Genomic DNA, 19,375 nt, shown 5'->3' on the forward strand with positions numbered 1-19,375 from the left:
AAAATCTGACTGGCTTGTCTGACTTCTTGACCCACATTACAAGCTAGAAACTAATTGTGTCACATCATGAACCCTGAAATGTGGCAGATACTGTATTTTTCTACCACAAACCTCAAAACTCTGACAGTGTTGACAGAAGTATCGTTTATGACCCGTTTCTCTATTTTAAATGGCTATTAAATAAACAAATATTTGGTACATATTAATATTTGATAATAAATACATTATAAAATAAATATACATGTATATACCATGAACGTCTATTTTAGATATATTTAATATATGTGTATGATACATAAGATACATAACATATAAATTATTAAGCAAATCTTCACTATAAAATGTCCTAGTGTTCTGTACATTCAATTACCCTACATTTTTCCTGTGCATGGTACAAAGCATGTGCAACTTCTTTTTTATATATCATGAAAAAGCTGCAATACTTATTTTTCTCAAGGAATTAGGAAGAAATATGAAATTATCCTAAATTTTATGGCCAGCATTTAACTATGTTACCACTGATTATAGACTGATTGTAAAATTTATGTTAAGATGATATCCTCAAATAATGCAATAGATTTTAGCAGTGAAATAGGGGATTTTCATATTCCTATATTCTTGAACATTCAGGAAGGACTTCACTAATTCCCATTAATTTCCCTGGAAGGATCAGATTTTTTTTTTTATTATTATACTTTAAGTTCGTACATGTGCACAACGTGCAGGTTTGTTACATATGTATACATGTGCCATATTGGTGTGCTGTACCTAGTAACTTGACATTTATATTAGGTGTATCTCCTAATACTATCCCTCCCCCCTCCCCCCACCCCACAACAGGCCCCAGTGTGTGATGTTCCCCTCCCTGTGTCCAAGTGTTCTCTTTGTTCAGTTCCCACTTATGAGTGAGAACATGTGGTGTTTGGCTTTCTGTCCCTGCGATAGTTTGCTCGAATGATGGTTTCCAGCTTCATCCATGTCCCTACAAAGGACATGAACTCATCCTTTTTCATGGCTACATAGTATTCCACGGTGTATATGTGCCATATTTTCTTAATCCAGTCTACCATTGATGAACATTTGGGTTGGTTCCAAGTTTTTGCTATTGTGAATAGTGCTGCAATAAACATACGTATGCATGTGTCTTTATAGCAGCATGATGTATAATCTTTTGGGTATATACCCAGTAATGGGATGGCTGGGTCAAATGGTATTTCTAGTTCTAGATCCTTGAGGAATCACCACACAGTCTTCCACAATGGCTGAACTAGTTTACAGTCCCACCAACAGTGTAAAAGTGTTCCTATTTCTCCACATCCTCTCCAGCACCTGTTGTTTCCTGACTTTTTAATGATCGCCATTCTAACTGGTGTGAGATGGTATCTCATTGTGGTTTTGATTTGCATTTCTCTGATGACCAGTGATGATGAGCATTTTTTCATGTGTCTGTTGGCTGCATAAATGTCCTCTTTTGAGTAGTGTCTGTTCATATCCTTTGCCCACTTTTTGATAGGGTTGTTTTTTTCAGATTTTTGAATGGTGTTAACAAAAACATACTAAAATAATCATAACACCAGAGAGTTGAAAGAGTTACCAGAGACATTACATAATGTGATTAGGTACCTTAAGGCACGTAAACCAGTTTCTAAAACTGACTTCATGTTTTGTTTTAATAAGGTACTTTAGTGACTTGGAAAACTTAACCAAGGGAGTCCCTACTTGTGCTTAGCCCCCAAATCTCCTATTTCACAGAAAACACTATTTTGTTCTCAATGAAAATGGACAATGGCTGCATAGCACCTCTAGTATAATATTTCTCTATGTAATAAAACACTTATTTTTCATTTTCCTCCTTTAGCCTTCTCTTTGTCAAATTAAACACTAAATTATTTTAGTTGTTATCTATAAGATATGCTACTTCCATTTTTAGACTGTTATTAACTAAACCATTTTTTTCTCTTATATTTTAGTTTTTGCATAATTTGTGAACCTTCTAAGTAGGTCATGGTAATCTTTACAAGACTTGAACAACTTACATGCAGCAGGGTCATTTAAAAAATAAACACTAATGCCATATTTCAAATTTATAATTGACAGATGGTTTATGCTGAAATTATCACAGACATACACAAATATACACACACACATTGTTTTTTCCATCTCTGAGTGAATCATCACATATTTGTCCCTATTAAACTTCATTGTACTTCTAATCACCTTGTTTTATTTGTAAAGGTCCTTAAACATTCTTACAGTGTAGTTCTAGTCAATAATCACCCCTACTCAATATACAGTAATCTGCATATTTAATAAGCTTACTCCCTATTCCATACTTCAAATCAACACTGAAAATGTTAATTAGAATCTAAGACCAATGCTGACTTATGGAAAAAATTTATTCAATATACCCTCCAAGGCTGACATTGAACTATTGATCACTACCTTGTGTATGGCCCACTAACAAGCTCTGACACAATAATACATAATACTACTACATGAAACAATGACCCAAATGAATACAGTGTGAATTCAAATGAGGAATCAATAATAATTTGTGATTTTTTTCCTCTATAAGATCTTTTGAAGAGCTCAAAAACATTAACCATGCTAACAAAAATTTCACAGTGGGAAATAAAAGACTAGGAGAAATAAGTTACCATGAATAAATGTAGGCTAATTTAATAGCCTATTTAAAGACCCAGTGAAACATTATTGTCAAAGTAAGGTAGAAGGTCATAGTTTCAGTGAAGCATCTAATGAACACGACTAAAACCAAAAATGCTGGCTCTTCATAACACAGGAACAGGGGACCAAGTCTCTACTGATAACTCAACATTTTCCAAAATGCAAAAGATACATTTCTCTTCCCAGTCCAGTAGGTCTGTGAATTTCTCAAAATAAATTTATTTTTATTTTTATTCTTAGAATGATTCAGAGAAAGTGTCCTCTATTCTCAAGTAGGTGATATTTCCTTTTTGAGAAATTTCAGCAAGAATTAGTATTAAATATATATCTTGATGCCTGAGAGCCAGGTCTTATTAACTGCTGTTTTGAGATTATAAATGCCCAAACTGTTCTGCAAATGTGCTCCACACCCCCAAGTCAACAGCAAATCTTGCAAATTCTGTAGCATCGCTCTCAGAGAAGTATAATCGTCATCTGCATAAAAGCAGCCCACCAGCAAGCTTTAGACCTTATTCCTCGCCTTCGCCTTCCTCACCACTTGCCATTACCTAGGGCATCTGGCTCTTATCCAGCATCATCCCTCCTTAGCATCAGGGCTTGAGAAATGGGGGTTGTAGTAGGGGTGTGTGTGTGTGTGTGTGTGTGTGTGTAGGAGTGGAGGAGAAAGCCATTAAAATAAATTAAATATCTTTAGATGACAGGAACTATGGAGGAACTAAGAGCATCAGAGAATTAATGGGGTCAAACAGATACTTAGTAGTAGAGTGTGGAGGTCAGCATACCAACATTACTGGCATGATCGAGAGGCTAGGGTAAGAAAAATGGGACTGGAAATAGAGAACTAGAAAAAGAAAATAAGAAGATATGACAAAAAAGGATTTTCTTTTCAGATTTGCCTTTCAACTTAAGATATCGGTTAATCAGGTTTTCATGTGAGTATTAGTTTTATCTCACACCTTGTTTAATAAGAGATCTCATTGGTATAGTTGATATAAAATTTTATGCCTGAAGGGACGTGGAAAATAACATCATTCAAACTGTGATACAAATATTTGTGCAGTGAGCAAAGAATTGGATCACTTTTTAAAAAGATGAATATGCTGCTATAAAGACACATGCACACGTATGTTTATTGCAGCACTATTCACAATAGCAAAGACTTGGAATCAACCCAAATGTCCATCAGTGACAGATTGGATTAAGAAAATGTGGCACATATACACCATGGAATACTATGCAGCCATAAAAAAGGATGAGTTTGTGTCCTTTGTAGGGACATGGATGCAGCTGGAAACCATCATTCTTAGCAAACTATCACAAGAACTGAAAACCAAACACCGCATGTTCTCACTCATAGGTGGGAACTGAACAATGAGATCACTTGGACTCAGGAAGGGGAACATCACACACCGGGGCCTATCATGGGGAGGGGGGAGGGGGGAGGGATTGCACTGGGAGTTATACCTGATGTAAATGACGAGTTGATGGGTGCAGCAGACCAACATGGCACAAGTATACATATGTAACAAACCTGCACGTTATGCACATGTACCCTACAACTTAAAGTATAATAATAATAAATAAATTTAAAAAAAAAAAGAAAGAAAAAGAAAAACTGAAGTGCAAAGTGGTTTTAAAATTTGCCTTATTTTTTAGTAGGAGAAAAGAGACTTGAACCTAAGTCTTCAGTCTCCTTTAATAGTATTCTTCTGCCAAACAGCCCTGCCTGCCAACTCCAGTCTTACTGATTTTCATCACCACTCTTCCCACATTAATTTCACAAAAGGTTTCTCCATACTCAAACTACGTCCTCCACAATGACTAAGCAGTATACTCCAAGTATAAGGTTTTTTTAAAAAACCATATCTATAAGTTTGTGGTAGACAGAATTTATTTATTCAGCAGACTTCAGTAAGGGAAGAAAATAACAGGAAATGGAGAAGACACAGGACTTTATATTCTTGAGTACAGTACTTAATAGGTTTCTAGGCTTAAAGGAGCAAGATTGGGAAGAGAGAGAAAAAGAGAAGGATTTGATTTGTCAAGAATGATTCATCTTGTTCAGAAGAAGATTATTTTAGAAGCTGTGGAAGATTATAAAATTGGTGAAGTTTTTGTCTTGGTAAGCTCAGTGTAAACAGAGTCTATGGAAATGCTAATATAGCCCTGCTCCTAGGAGCCACAGACAAACTGTGAGACAACTTTTAATTAAATGCTCACTGAAGGGTGGCTTTGAAAGACCAATATTCTAGGAAATTTTAACTTTTTTCCAAAAGAGAGACAAAATTCTGTCTATGACATCGAGATGGCTGTATGTTTGGGAAACATCCATCACTGCAGTACTTAAGTGCTAGGACAAGTAAGCCATTTCAACACTAACAATAGAGAGTAAGGAGATGAATGTCTTCCTCTGCTGCAGTGCTTGTGTGTTCTGGACCTAAGCCTATACAATTCTGTACTAAAATGAAACAGAAAGGCAGTATGAGCCAGACCTCGCTCACTTCATCCACCTTCATTGTGGCTGCTCCTAATAAAGTGTACAATTGCCTACTGAGAGCTATAAAAAAGGCTTCCACTGGAAGACTAAAGAGTGGGGTGACACAAAGGATACTTAGAGAGCATACCATTTTGGGTTTCCACTCTTATCCTGGAATAATAGGTCAAAGAAATGGCTTTCATATTTTTATCTAATTTTTTAAATGGGGTATACATACAAGTCATGGAGTTTCATACTCTCAGGTCAGATTCTAAAAAATGTCTTTCTAGTTCACTCAGTGAGTGAATATTTACTTGTAACCCACTAAATACTCATGCAATATACTACATAAGGCACTGAACTGGTACAAAGTTGATACAACAACCCTCAAGAATGTGCATTTTAATAGGGAAGTAAAACAAGTAGAATAGTATTCCAATACGGAGTGTAAGTGAGGTAGATGTGAAGTGGTTCAAAAAAGGGAGACACTAAATGTAGTTATGAATATGTGGCAAGGATATAGAGAATAAGTGGTATTTGAGCTGTGTATTATGAGAGGGCTAAATAAAGATGAGTTAGGAGAGAAAACTTGCCTGGCAAATATGTATCCTGACCCAGGGGTCTTGCCAGTCTTTATTAGTAGCAACCAGATCTCAGTGCTAGTTAGTCACTAGCTAAGGTCAGATAACAGAGTGAATCATTCTAACAAGCCCTTATTTATGCCTAAATCAAGATAAGTCTTCCAGATGTATCAGATTTTTGTTTGTTTGTTTTGCTTTTACTTTCAGGGGAATGAGAGGATTAAGCAGCAGGGCCAAAAGACAACCCTCAGCAAATCAGACCGCAAGGTAGGATGGTGACATCTGTGTCAGAAACGGTAGCTCCATAAGCAAGAAACTTTGCGATTTAGGTGAATCAGGTCAAAGGAACAATTAATGTATAGAATTGTGGACAAAATGACAAAAATACCATCAAAAATGGGGGCAGAGAGAAAGACAGTCCAGGGAATCTACATGAGTGCCTGGAGAAAATGTAGAAGAATGGAAGCAAATGTCAGGTAGGGGCTGTCCATGAACTGTGCCATATTATTCATGCCTTTTGACTTTTTTTCATTTAATCTTTACACTAAACCTATGAAGTTGAATCTATCCCCTTTTTACTCTTAGGGAAAATATGGTTTATAATAATTATGAAATCCTGACAAAGTCATTGAGCTATTAAGTGGCAAATAATTTGAATGCAGATTTGTTTGAATCCAGTCTCCTATTACTGACATTTGGATACCACATAACTTAGAAATACCTGGAAGTAACTTAGCTAAACATCCTGCTGCCATTAATTCTTTTCTGCAAAGCTCTCTTTATTTCCTAAGAAACTTATAGTAACCCTTATGGATGTCATTTATTCATTTACTTATTTCATACAATAAAAGTTTAGTGTATTTGTAATTAGCAAACAATATGTTCCCTTGGTAAAAAGTTACAGTGCTAGATTGCCTGGGTTTACTACCCTAGCTTTTAGTTTCATCATTTATAAAATAGAGATGATAATAACATATCTCTCATGGGGCTATTACGAAGACTAAATGAGAAAACCCATGCAAAGTGTTTAGACAACTAGCTGTCACATAGCAAGCACTCAAGAAATGTTAGCTGCTCTTATTCATACTATTGTCAGGTACTCTGAGAGGCACTCTAGCAGTACCATGATGGATATAACATAGTCTTTGCTTTTGAAGAACTTAAAATCACAAAGAGAAGGCACATGTGTAGTAATGACTAATTATGCCTGGGAAAATGGAAGATACCAGAAGAGAGGGGGTTTTGAGCCGTTTCAGGGAGAGAGAAGAGCATGTAAAGCTCCAGAGAGGCATGCAATGTCCCATAAGAGTCTAACTTGACTGTTGCATGAAAAAAATGAGAAGCAGTTCATTGGTGCCCCTGGACAGAAATGTGGATGGGCCAGAAGGGCTCAATATGCTTTGCTAATGGAATTGTATTCATCTTGATTGGATGAAGTAATAATAAAGTTTTTCAAGCCAATTTTGAGGATGGGAGAAGGTAACAATCTGGACTCCACACTCCAGTGGATAAACTGTAATGGGAAGAGAATGGAGAGAGAGGAGCAATAGATAAGGTAAGGGAAAAGAAAATAAGATGGGAAGCAGCAGGCAGGGGCAGTCATGATATTTTATAGGGAAGAAAATCAAGCAGAAAATCAAGACTTGGAGAAAAAGATGGAGAAGAAATAGAAGAGGGGATTATAGTTAGCCAATACCTTATTTTAAAAATAGTTCTTGAAACAACTGATGTAATCCACTGAACAGGCTAATAAAGAAAAATTACCCAAGCATACCAATCAATAAAAAATGAAAAAGCATTTGTCAAAATCCAACACCTGTTCATGATGAAAAACACATGGAAAATTAGGAATAGAAGAGAACTTCCTCTACTTGAGAAATAATGTCTACAATAAAAAACTTGACAGATAATGTCATACCTAACAGTCAAAGACTGCTTTTCCAGCAAGATCAGGAACAAAGCAGAGATATTCACTCTCACTACTCTTAATTTGACACAGTACTGTAAGCTCTATCCAGCAAAGAAAAGGCAAAATAGAAAATAAATGGTATACAGATGAGAAAGACAAATGATACAACCATCCGACTTTGAAAATGGCATAAAGTGTACCTAGAAAATCCCAAAGAATCTACCAAAAACTCCTAAAAGTAATAAATGAGCTTAGCAAGGTTACAAGTTATACCTAGGAAATCCCAAAGGATCTACCAAAAACTCCTAGAACTAAGATATGAGCTTAGCAAGATTATAAGATAAAAATCAGCAGACAGAAAACAACTGTATTTCTATATCCTAGTAATGAATATATGAAAATTAAAATTAAAAATTTAATTGCTATGATTTTAATCCTTGTGTTCCTTCCAGAATTCATATTCAAACTTAATCCCCAGTTCAATAATATTAAGAGGGGGGCCTTTAGGAGACAATTAGGCCATAAAGGCTCTCCTGTCATGTCTGGGATTAGTTCCTTACCAAAAATTTTGATGGAATGAGTTTGTCCCCTTTTGACTTTTCATCTTTTCTGTCATGTGAGGACATAGCACAGCAGCCAGGGTACCATCTTGGAAGCAGAAACCTGGCCCTCACCAGACTCTCAACCTGCTGGCACTTTGATATTGGACTTCCCAGCATCCAGAACTGTGAGGAAATAAATTTCTATTCTTTCTGAATTACTCAGTCCTAGGTGTTTTGCTGTAGCAGCACAAATGGATTGGACACCAATATCATTTATAATCACTGGGGAAAAAGAAATACTTAGGTATAAATCTAAAAAACCATGTACAGGACTTATATAATGAAAATTATAAAGTGCTGATAAAATAAATCAAAGATCTAAATAGGTGGAGAGACATACCATGTTTATAGATTGGAAGACTCAGCATATTAAAGATGTGAATTCTCTCTCCAATTTATGTAATGCAATTTCTGTCAACATTTCAGCAATATTTTTGTAGATATAGACAAGATTATTCTATAATTTACAATAAAAAGACAAAGGAACTAAAATAGCTAAAATGATTCTGAAAAAATAGTAGGTGGGAAGAATCACTCTACTCAACTTCAAACTACAGTAATCAAAACTGCGTTACCGGCAGAGGGACAGACAACATAGATAATGAAACAGGATAGGAACACAGAAACAGACTCACATAGTATGGCCAACAGATTTTTATTTTTGTACAAAGGTGCAAAACAATTCAATGAGGAAAGGATAGTCTTTCCAGCAATGCTGCTTGAGCATTTGAATATCCATAGTAAAAAACTGAACCTAAACCTTGCACTTTATACAAAATTAACTCAAAATGCATTAAATATGTAAATGTGTAATGTAAAACTATAAAACTTTTAGAAGAAATAGGAGAAAATCTTCATGACCTAGGACTTATTGAAGAGTGCTAGACATGAAACCAAAAGCACAATTCATAATATGAAAAAATTGATACATTGAATTTCATCAACTTCTAAAATCTTTGTTCTATGATGAACCCTATAACGAGGATGAAAAGACAAGCCACAGACTAGGAGAAAATATTTGAAAACCACCTATATGACAAAGCCTTTGTATCTGGACTATGTGAAGAACTCTTAATAGTAAACAACCCAATTAGAAAACAGGCAAAAGGCATGAAAACACCTTTCATGGAAGAGGATAAGGATTACAAATGAGCCCATGAATAGATGTTCAATACCACTACACGATAATAAAATACAAATTAAAACCACAATGAGACATCACCACATACCTATCAGCATGGCTAAAAAAGAATAATGATACCACCAAATACTGACACAGATGCAGACACCTTTGATCTCTCATACAATGCAGGTGGAAACACGAAATGGTACAGCCACTCTGGAAATGAGTAGGGCAGTTTCTTAAAAACCAAACATACACTTACCACATGACTGAGCAATTGTATTACTGGGCATTTATGCCAGAGAAACAACAACAAAAAATCCACAGAAAACTGCCACATGAGTGTTCTTAGCAGCTTTATATGTAATAGCCCAAAACTTGAAACAATAAAAATGTCGTTCAAAAAGTAAATTGCTAAACCAACTGTGGTACATCCATACCATGGGTTATTACTTAGCAACAAAAAGCAATGAACTATTACATACAACAACTTGGATAGATCTCAAGGATATTATGCTGAGTCAATAAGAAAGCCATTTTTGAAAGACCTCATACTCTATGATTCAACCCTATAGTACACTCTTGAAACGCAAAACTTACAGAAATGGGGAACACAGTATAAGTTACCAGAGGTTGGGGTTGGTAAGGAAGGGTGAATGTGACCATAAAGGGGTAGAATGAGAGAGATCTTTGCCGTGATGGAATAGTTCTGTATCTTGATTGCAGTGGTGATTATAGGAGTCTGCATATGTAATAATATGTCACAGAGCAAGCTGCGCACGTTGTACCAATGTAAATTTCCTGGTTTTGATTTTGTAGTATAATCACTTAATATGCAAAAATTGGGGGAACAGAGAGAAAAATACATGATGCTGTTTGGTACTATATCATTGAAACTTCCTGTGCATATATAATAATTGCAAAATAAAAAGTTATAAGAAAGTTTGTTCAAATATTAGCAGAACTTACTGCTCCATGACAGTTTATGGATTATTATGCCTTGTCCTTCAACATCTTTTTGTACTTCCTATTTTCTCAAAACAGTGTGGTTTTTTTTGTTGTTGTTGTTGTTGTTTTTACAATCAGGAAAAAAATGCATTCAAATTGAATAAAAATAAGTCTATCTTCTTTGTTGATGGCTCAAAGCTAAAAGTGAGAGGCAGATGGGGTCCACGAATAGTAGACCTTGAGATGCAACTTTTCTGCAAAATTGCATGTGAAATGCAGCCTAAATAGTCATTTCCAGAATATCCTCATTAATCACTGTCTTCTTTTTTATTTGTTAGCCAGAATGTAGTAAGCCACATCCTCTCTTTAAATATCTTAAACAAAATTAACTGCGGCAATATTCTTACATCCACTACAAATGTAGATGTTAGCCTAGAAATATGAAGTTTCTGAAGCCAAATTTCTAAGTTACCCTTAATCATCTAGTATTATCAAATTAAGTAGCCCTTGAAAAAAGTAGAGACACACTAGTATCAAGTAGAAACATACTAGTTAATTGCTGTAAATATACATGCATTAGACAACTTTAATGGCTTCTCATGCACACCTACATTTTCTCTCTCCCACATGTCCTCCTCTCCACAGATAAAGTTGTCTTTCTACAATAATGCCACTCTCCATTACCTCCAGGAAAAATTCCAAATTCCTTAATAAGTCTTACCATGCCCTTGACGACTTAATCCCACCTTCCTTTTCTTTACAGAGCATCTGTCACTTGCTACCATTCCCTCTGTCCCCAGGCTTTAGTACCAGATTTGGTGATGCTTGAATTTCTAAGCATAATTAGATCATACTCACCTGTGAACACTTAGAAAAAAATTGCTTGATAATTATTTCCTTTTCAAAATGTAGACCAAGGTGATGACAAAAATCCTGTTATTGATATGCTAGGGAGAAGGGGTTCTTCTTTAGTAATAGAATATTTATGGATCTCTTTTTGTATCAGTTTGGAAAGCAATGTTACCCCAGATTAGTTAGATTCAGTGGCAGAATCAACTCAGTATTTGTTTAGTCCAACCTTAAGCATTATGGAGAATGAAAGCACTGAACACAAAAATATGGTAGGATGTTGGGATCCCTTTGAGTAGATCCAAGTTTAATTGCAGCTCCTGGGAATGAAAAAACTCGAGTGTTATCACCAAAGACCAATTTGATTCTAAAGTTATTAATAACTATAACTGTGCAACCCTGATTTTCCTATAGCTATTTTCACTTTTATGTGAACTAGGTAGCTCTTGAAAGTAATATTACAATAAAGACAAACAGAACTAATGTTGATGATGCTATTACCCAGTGCTTACTCTGAAGTACCTTCAAAGCTTCACATGCTCCATTTTACCATTGCCACTATTAGTCTAGTTATCAAGAGAAAAAAATTCATTCCAATTTCTAGGTGTTTGAAAACAATTAACTATATGTTGTTACCTCTCAGTGGGAATGAAAAATCCCAAATTGTCATTAGAGTCTTGTGGAAATGGCATTTTTTTCCCTTTAAAAACTGAATTGTGTCATACTCTGTCACATTATATTATATTAAACATAGGACACAGTTTTGATGTGCTGCCCATATCACTGAAGGGATATGAAATTAAATTTATGGGTTATCTTTTCCAAGGAAATTTCCCTTTCAAAACTTTTATTAATAACAAGTGCCAGGCTGGGCGCGGTGGGTCACGCCTGTAATCCCAGCACTTTGGGAGGCGGAGGTGGGTGGATCACGAGGTCAGGAGATTGAGACCAATCTGGCTAACACGGTGAAACCCGGTCTCTACTAAAAAAATACAACAACAACAAAAAAATTAGCCAGGCGTGGTGGCGGGCGCCTGTAGCTCCAGCTACTCGGCAGGCTGAGGCAGGAGAATGGCGTGAACCCGGGAGGCAGAGCTTGCATGAGCAGAGATCGTGCCACTGCACTCCAGTCTGGGTGACAGAGCAAGACTCCACCTCAAAAAACAAACAAACGAACAAACAAACAAACCAAAAAACAAGTTCCAGTTAGATGCTCATAGATATCTAATTTTAAAAACAAGGTAAAATTTTATGAAATTATTCAGCTTCCGCTAAATAAATCTATTAGATTGCTCCTACCAACCTAGAAGAGTTTCTGTCAACCATCAATTCAAAGAAGCTGATTTCTCTCCCCCATCCCTGCCCCCTCCCCTTAACTGACATTCCTCTAACCACCTCTTCCCATTGTAGTCTGCAGAAGCAACGCTGAATTTCGGAAATGAAGCTATGGTTGGCATGTGTTTGCCAAAGGCACAATTGGGATGGAAAAAGTGTACTGACATGCACTGTAGCTTCATTTAGTGATGAGCAAATCTTATGGATATAAATGATTAAAAAGCATGACATTGAATGCTACTTTGAAAAAAAGTTTCTCTTTTCTAAGAAAAATTAGAATTTTCCCAAAAAACTTTGGCATTAGTTACAAATGAAACTTTGAATGTTTCCAAGAAACAGTGCAGGTAATTATGTTTACCAACACTGTTGAGGCATGAAATTAGAAGATATCTTTAAATTTCGGGAGGGAATCTGGCTTCTTTTAACTTATTTGGCTCTGATTCTCTCCTTCCAAAATTAGTCCAGTGATAATATTACAAGAAAGTAGAGATTTATTATACCCACTGATGACTTTAATAATGCCAGTTGGCATTGGAAAGGAATAATTTTTTAAAAAATGAATGCTCAGTTACTTTGGGCAGTAGAACTACACTTGAGGGAAACATGATGTGAAATTACAATCTTTTTCCATCAGGTTTTACTTTTAGGTAAACCTATGGATGTAAAAATTTGAGACAGGCTTCTGCTCCCACTACTATTGCATAAAAGTCTAGATAAAAACTGGTGCTAGCAAAGTTAGTAATAACCAAATAACTCAGATTTACAGACATCACAAAGTCTGCAACCTCAGAGAAATACCAGATCAAGCGAACAAATTCTAGGAACCACCACTAGATAAAAAAATAATTTGACAGGTAAGGCCATGGATTGGTATCTGATTGATGGGGGTTGGACTCTCAACTCTGACACTTATTGAGTGTGTAATCTTAAGCATTATCCCCCAAAACTCTGTTTCTTCATCCGTAAAATGGCAATAAGAGAAGTACTTGTATTATTAAGCTTATTCTGTGGAATAAATGAGATAACACATGTAATATGCTTAACTTCTGGTTCATTATAAATTCTCAGTCAATGTTAACCATGATTTTTTGTTTACTATTATGATAGTTGTTCACTGCATAGGATCAGTTATTTTATTTAAAGTTTTTATGATTTATTCATTTAAAAACACTTCAAAGTTAGATGCGAACTACATAAATTTTGAGCTTTAAGGATACCCAAAATGTGACACATTCAACATAATTGATAAGAAATATGTTAATGAAATAAAATACTCAATTTTAATGATTAAGAACTATTTTGCTATTTGCCATGTGCAACAACATGGATGAACTTGGAGGATGTTACACTAGGTGAAATAAGTCAAACACAGAAAGACAAATATTATATGATATCACTTATATGCAGAATCTAGAAAAGTCAAACTTTTAGAAGGAGGAGTAGGATGGTGGTTGCCAGGGGCTAGAGTATAGGAGAAATGGGGAGATGTTGGTCAAAGGGTACGAACTTTCAGAAGATGAACAAGTTGTGAGAATCTAATGCACAGCATGGATGATGCATTTGATTGTGGTAATTGTTTCACAATATATACGTATATTGAATCATCACATTGTATACCGTAAATATGTCCAATTTTTATTTGACAATTAAACTATTTTTCTTAAAATGACTTCTATTGATTGGATTTGCCAAAGTCTTACCCTGAATGGTAGATACCAGTTACAGACATAATAAACTCATGTTGGGATATATGCCTACACGCCTACAACACAAAAGTCATCTAACTTTTGATTACTCTAGTTCCTCAGACCAGTTAAGGATCTGGAGAATTTCATCCTTTACATCCCTTAGCAATGGAAAATGCTATGACAAGTATCTTCTTGTGTTCTCTAAAAACTAAGATCCATACAGAAATTCAAGTTGAAGTGTGGTGTGGGAACTAACATGATGCAGTTAGAATGTAGGCTCAGGAACCAGATTTAAGGTTTGGTCTTTACTTAGTCACTTACTAGCTGCAGACTTTGGGTGAGTTACTTATCCTCTCACCTTTAGTTTTGTCATTTATAAAGTGAGTTATTGATAGTATGTATTTTTGAAGATGATGGTAAGTTTCAAATGAGCTAATGCATATAAAACACTCATCAAAAGATCTGGCATTTTATAAGTGATCAATAAATATTTATTATTATTTTCATAATTTTACTCATTTCATTGATCTTTTGGCTGGGCTGTTGTAATCATTTTCATATTGCTTAAAGTATGATGCTTATAGGGTCACCAGTATAAGCTTTCCATCAATGGTATAAGTTTCACTGTGTATGATTTGTAATTTATGTCACACATAGATCTGGTTACATGGACAATAAATTGGGGGGATATGAAGGTTCTGTATCAAAGGAATAATCAGAAAACAACTTGAGCAGCAGAATTTGATGAGAGAAACTAGAAACATCATTTTTATGAATGGATAAAATAATTGACTATTATTAGCATTACTAATTGTTTCAATTTGTATAATGAGCAAATTGAAAAAAATACCCTATTTATTTATAGATAATTCTTAATTTTTTTGGTATTATGTTATAATAGTTTTATGGCTACTAATGAATTTAATTTACATTCTTTTTAAAAGAAAATAACTACTCACATTTTCTTTTCCAAACAAGTTACATTCCTAAGGAATTCTCTGACGTATCTAATTATTCTGAATTTGAATTGCCAGCTTTTTGGAAAATGAGTGTTCAACTTTAGGAAAATTCAAACTCATCTTGGGATGAATAAACATTTTCAGGAAAATTTTTCTTAAAACCATATATAGAACATTATGTTCTAATAAGGCAGATATTATACTGTGGTGCTGATCTTGTAGCATGAAACCACAAAAGCAAAACTGGCTGTGGTGGATAAAAGACCCTTGGGCTCTACAGGCTCATGGAAATGGCATATGTGAATTGGGAGACACCAGTTTAGGTAACTTTTAGGATTAAGTAAGTGCATCCCACCATTCCAACTGTGGCTAGTAAACAGAAGCAATAAGAATCACATGAAGTATAATGTAATGAAGAGAAAAACAGAATGCGGTTACTGAAATACTATAATTTTCTGTTGATTGCTATTCCCCTGCCTTTTCTTTTCTCCCCAATCCCCAATCATCCATCTATATCTCAAACATCTGTACCTATTCAACTATTTATTCTGATAGTACATAATGGGACAGACTCAAGGCAAAGATTTTCTTTTAAGTATGACTATTTTTTTCTTCCTTTTCACAATGTTTACCAGACATAGTCATTCTTCGTGGACATTAAAATTCTGAAGATGTGTTATCCTTCCAGGAAAATGTGAGAAACAACATTCAAATAGTAGCCAAAATTTTATTTTATAAAAAATGCTCTACCAATACTGCATTTTCAGGACTTGGACTAACCAGTGATACTCTGCAGTAAAACAAAATTGATCCTTTACTCAAAGGGAAGTTGTATATTTATTATAAGACACCATATACTTATTCTCAGATAGCTTTGGCCACTCATTATTTCTCATGCTTTGTGGCTAATGGAAACATTGTCTACTTACTGGATGGAACTTTCAATGCGTGTGATAGTGAGGAAAGCAGCGAGGTTTGCTGTATAAGATGAAATAACAATCAAAGCAAATAGCCACCAAGCCCCCATCATCATTCGAGTAGCCAGAGTTGTGTACGGGACCTCTCCACCTGTAGAAAGAAGCAAAGAGATAAAAAGAACATCAACTAGCATTTATTGAAGATCTGAAGTCATCTATATTCAACACCAAATTAACTTTCAAGTAGTGAGAAATTTTTCTGCTTAACATCAGCGTAGATCTCTATTTCATCACTCCATATTTAATTCTCTTTTATGAGATTATGAAAGACCCAGCCAAAAGAAGCATGACAAATATTTAGTATACCATGTTTAAATGATAGTTCTTCCCCCTTCCTGTTCAACCCTATAATTAATTACCCTTTTATTACAATCACAGTATATGCTTTCTTTCCAAGGGCTTGATTATTCATTAGTTAGGTGATACTAATACTGCTATGCTTATATTTAATGGAAATTTTCAGATTTCCAGCTAAATAAATAATATTGAAAATTTTTTTGTTATATTCTCTTGAAACATAGCTTGTTAATGATCACGGGATCACACATATTAATGTTGGCTTCAGCATCACATACTTGCTTTGTTCTACTTTCAATTGACTTCCTACTCTTACAGTCTTGCTGCAGAATCCTCTTCTCCATCTTTTAAATGTTGGAGTGTTCTTGGGCTCAGTCCTTAGACTGCTTCTGTTCTTTGTCCATGGTCTCACTCTGGATAATATCAATGAGTCCCCTGACTTTGACTATGATCTACAGTATACTTCAATAACACTAGAATTTTTATTTCTAGCCCCCTACCCTGACTCTCTCTAGAGAGCTATAGATAAAGGCCTACATGATTCTCACTTGGAATCCAATATGCATCTCTAACTTATGACTTCTAAAACAGAACTCGTTTTATTTTACTCCTAAATTAACTCTCCTTCAAGCCAATCCATACCATGTCAGGGAATAGCACCACTATTTACTTTATTTCTCAGACCCAAAATAGGAATTTTCAAACATCTTCTTCAATAGCAAGTCCTGTCACCTTTACATTCAAATTACATCCCAAATCCTACCTCATCTCATCCTGTCTACTGTTGACACCCAATTCAAAGATGACATCTTTGACTCTACTACTGAACGGCTCATGTGATTTCCCTATTTGTTTATATTCTAGAGAGTACCACTCCTAAGTCTATTACCACGGTGCTCTTATAAATGAAAATCAGATCAATGGGATTCGCTTGATCAAAGCTCCCAGTGGCTTCCCAGGACTCTTTAACAAAATAAAATAAAAAATCTCTACCAAGACTCACAAGGCTCTATGTATACTCATCTTAGGTCAGTTGTCTGACTTTCTTTCTTACCATTCTCTCAATGGCTTTCTTGAAAGTTCCTCTATAGAGCCATGCCGATACATGTCCCAGGGCCCTTGCATTTGCAAATGGTTATGCCTAAAATTCTCTCCTCTGTAATTCATAAATTCTGTCTTCATTCAATTTTTTTTCAGGTTTCTGCTCAGAGGATATCTTTTTATAAAAATATTTTATCACCACTCTATCTAAAATAATTCCCTACAACCCTACACTGCCAATTTCTTTATCTTTTTAAAAATAACAATGTATTAGGCTTTAAACATTTTTGTTTATTTCTGTCCTGTATAATTTTTGATATAGGAATAGTCCCTGGCCCATATTAAGTGGGTAAAGTTTTTTGAATGAATATGTGCTGTGTTATGGACTAACTTGCTTCTCTCCCAAATTCATGTCCTGAAATTCTAACCCACAATATGATTGTTATTTGGAGATAGGCCCTTTAAATAAGTAATTAAGGTAAAGTGAGATTGTAAGCATAGAGTTCTAATCTGACATGACTGATGTCCTTATCAGAAGAGGAAGAGACACCAGGGAGGCACATGCACAGAAGAAAGGCAATGTGAGGACACAGAAGAAGGTGAGCATCTGCAAGTCAAGGAGAGAGGCCTCAGGAGGCACCAAACTGGCTGACGCTTTGCTCTTGGACTTCCAGCCTCCAGACCTTTGAGGAAGTAAATTTCCATTGTTAAGCCACTGAGTCTGTGTTAGTTTTTATTAGACAATATTATTTTTATATTATATTTTTATATTAGTTTTAATAGGCAATATTATTAGACTAATACATGCTATATATGAACTATTAACAGGTCTTCTAAAAGGAGTTAGTTTTATACTCACAGTGGAAATAAATCAAAGAGATATAATACTACATTCATATAGTTCTATCAATATGTGAACGACAACAGGATTTGATTTTCGATTTGCTATAATATCAGGCATATTTTTATTACAACCACTAGTTCTCATTGTGTAATATGTCTAAATTTTATATGTAGTATAAGTACACCCTTTAGTTATATTCTAAGCTATTCCCCTGATGTGTTGTATTCAGAACACGCTAAACTCTGATATCTGGAACACATTTTTCAAAATAAGTTACAATGCATTTTATATACTTTCTTCTTCAAAGCAAAATAAATATTTACCCAGCTTTTGAAAGGTAAAAGCAAAATAAAATATTTATTTTTACATCCATATGAGGATTTTCTGGTCAAAATAGCTAATTGAAAAAATAATAATAAAATGTGAACCAGATGATAGCCAAAGACTAAAAGACGTTAATATGTATAACAAAAGTAGAACAATAAATTTATGAATGAAAGTGCTAATTGGGGTTTCATTTCTATTAAAGTTTTAGCCTTGATTAGAGTTGTTATCACCCACATAAAAGCATACTTGAGTTTTTTCACCTTTGTTATAAAAATTGCAATTCAAGGAGCTCAAATAATCTTGTAGAATGCAAATAAAATGTTATTTGATCATTACACTTAGGAATAAAATATTAAAAGTAATGGGAATCTTGACTTCCAATTTTGGTAATGGTTGGTGGATGAAGCCATTCAGAACAATCCTCCCACTGACAACGGCTAGAAAATTTGAACATATAATGCATTTGCAGAGCTAAAGAGGCAGTAAAAATTTACAGGCCCAGAGTCCTGGAGAAGAAAATAACCCAGAGAGATGGCTTCATATTTGGAAATGCTTTTCCCTGAGGGGCATATGCCAATTTATAAACAGAAAGCTAAGAAACTAACAAACTGAGGAATACTTTAAAAGTATTCAATGGTTAGGTGGTAACAAAACTGGGGTTCAGGACTTGTCAAATGAAGGTGGGACCGAGATAACAAGAAAAATCCCCAAATGATCAGAAATGAAGCCATGGG

General features: G+C 35.0%; 1 protein-coding gene across 2 annotated transcripts in view; it reads right to left on the reverse strand.

Moving 5' to 3' along the window:
* Positions 1 to 19,375, reverse strand: part of GRID2 (glutamate ionotropic receptor delta type subunit 2) — a 1,538,331-nt gene that overhangs the window by 268,000 nt on the left and 1,250,956 nt on the right. For both annotated transcript variants that reach the window (XM_025385476.1, XM_025385475.1), the window contains one exon: positions 16,085 to 16,223. In XM_025385476.1, the coding sequence (XP_025241261.1) occupies positions 16,085 to 16,223 (139 nt within the window). The remainder of the gene's footprint in view (positions 1 to 16,084; positions 16,224 to 19,375) is intronic.

The sequence above is a fragment of the Theropithecus gelada genome, chromosome 5 (assembly GCF_003255815.1).
Source record: "Theropithecus gelada isolate Dixy chromosome 5, Tgel_1.0, whole genome shotgun sequence".
Classification (NCBI taxonomy): domain Eukaryota; kingdom Metazoa; phylum Chordata; class Mammalia; order Primates; family Cercopithecidae; genus Theropithecus; species Theropithecus gelada.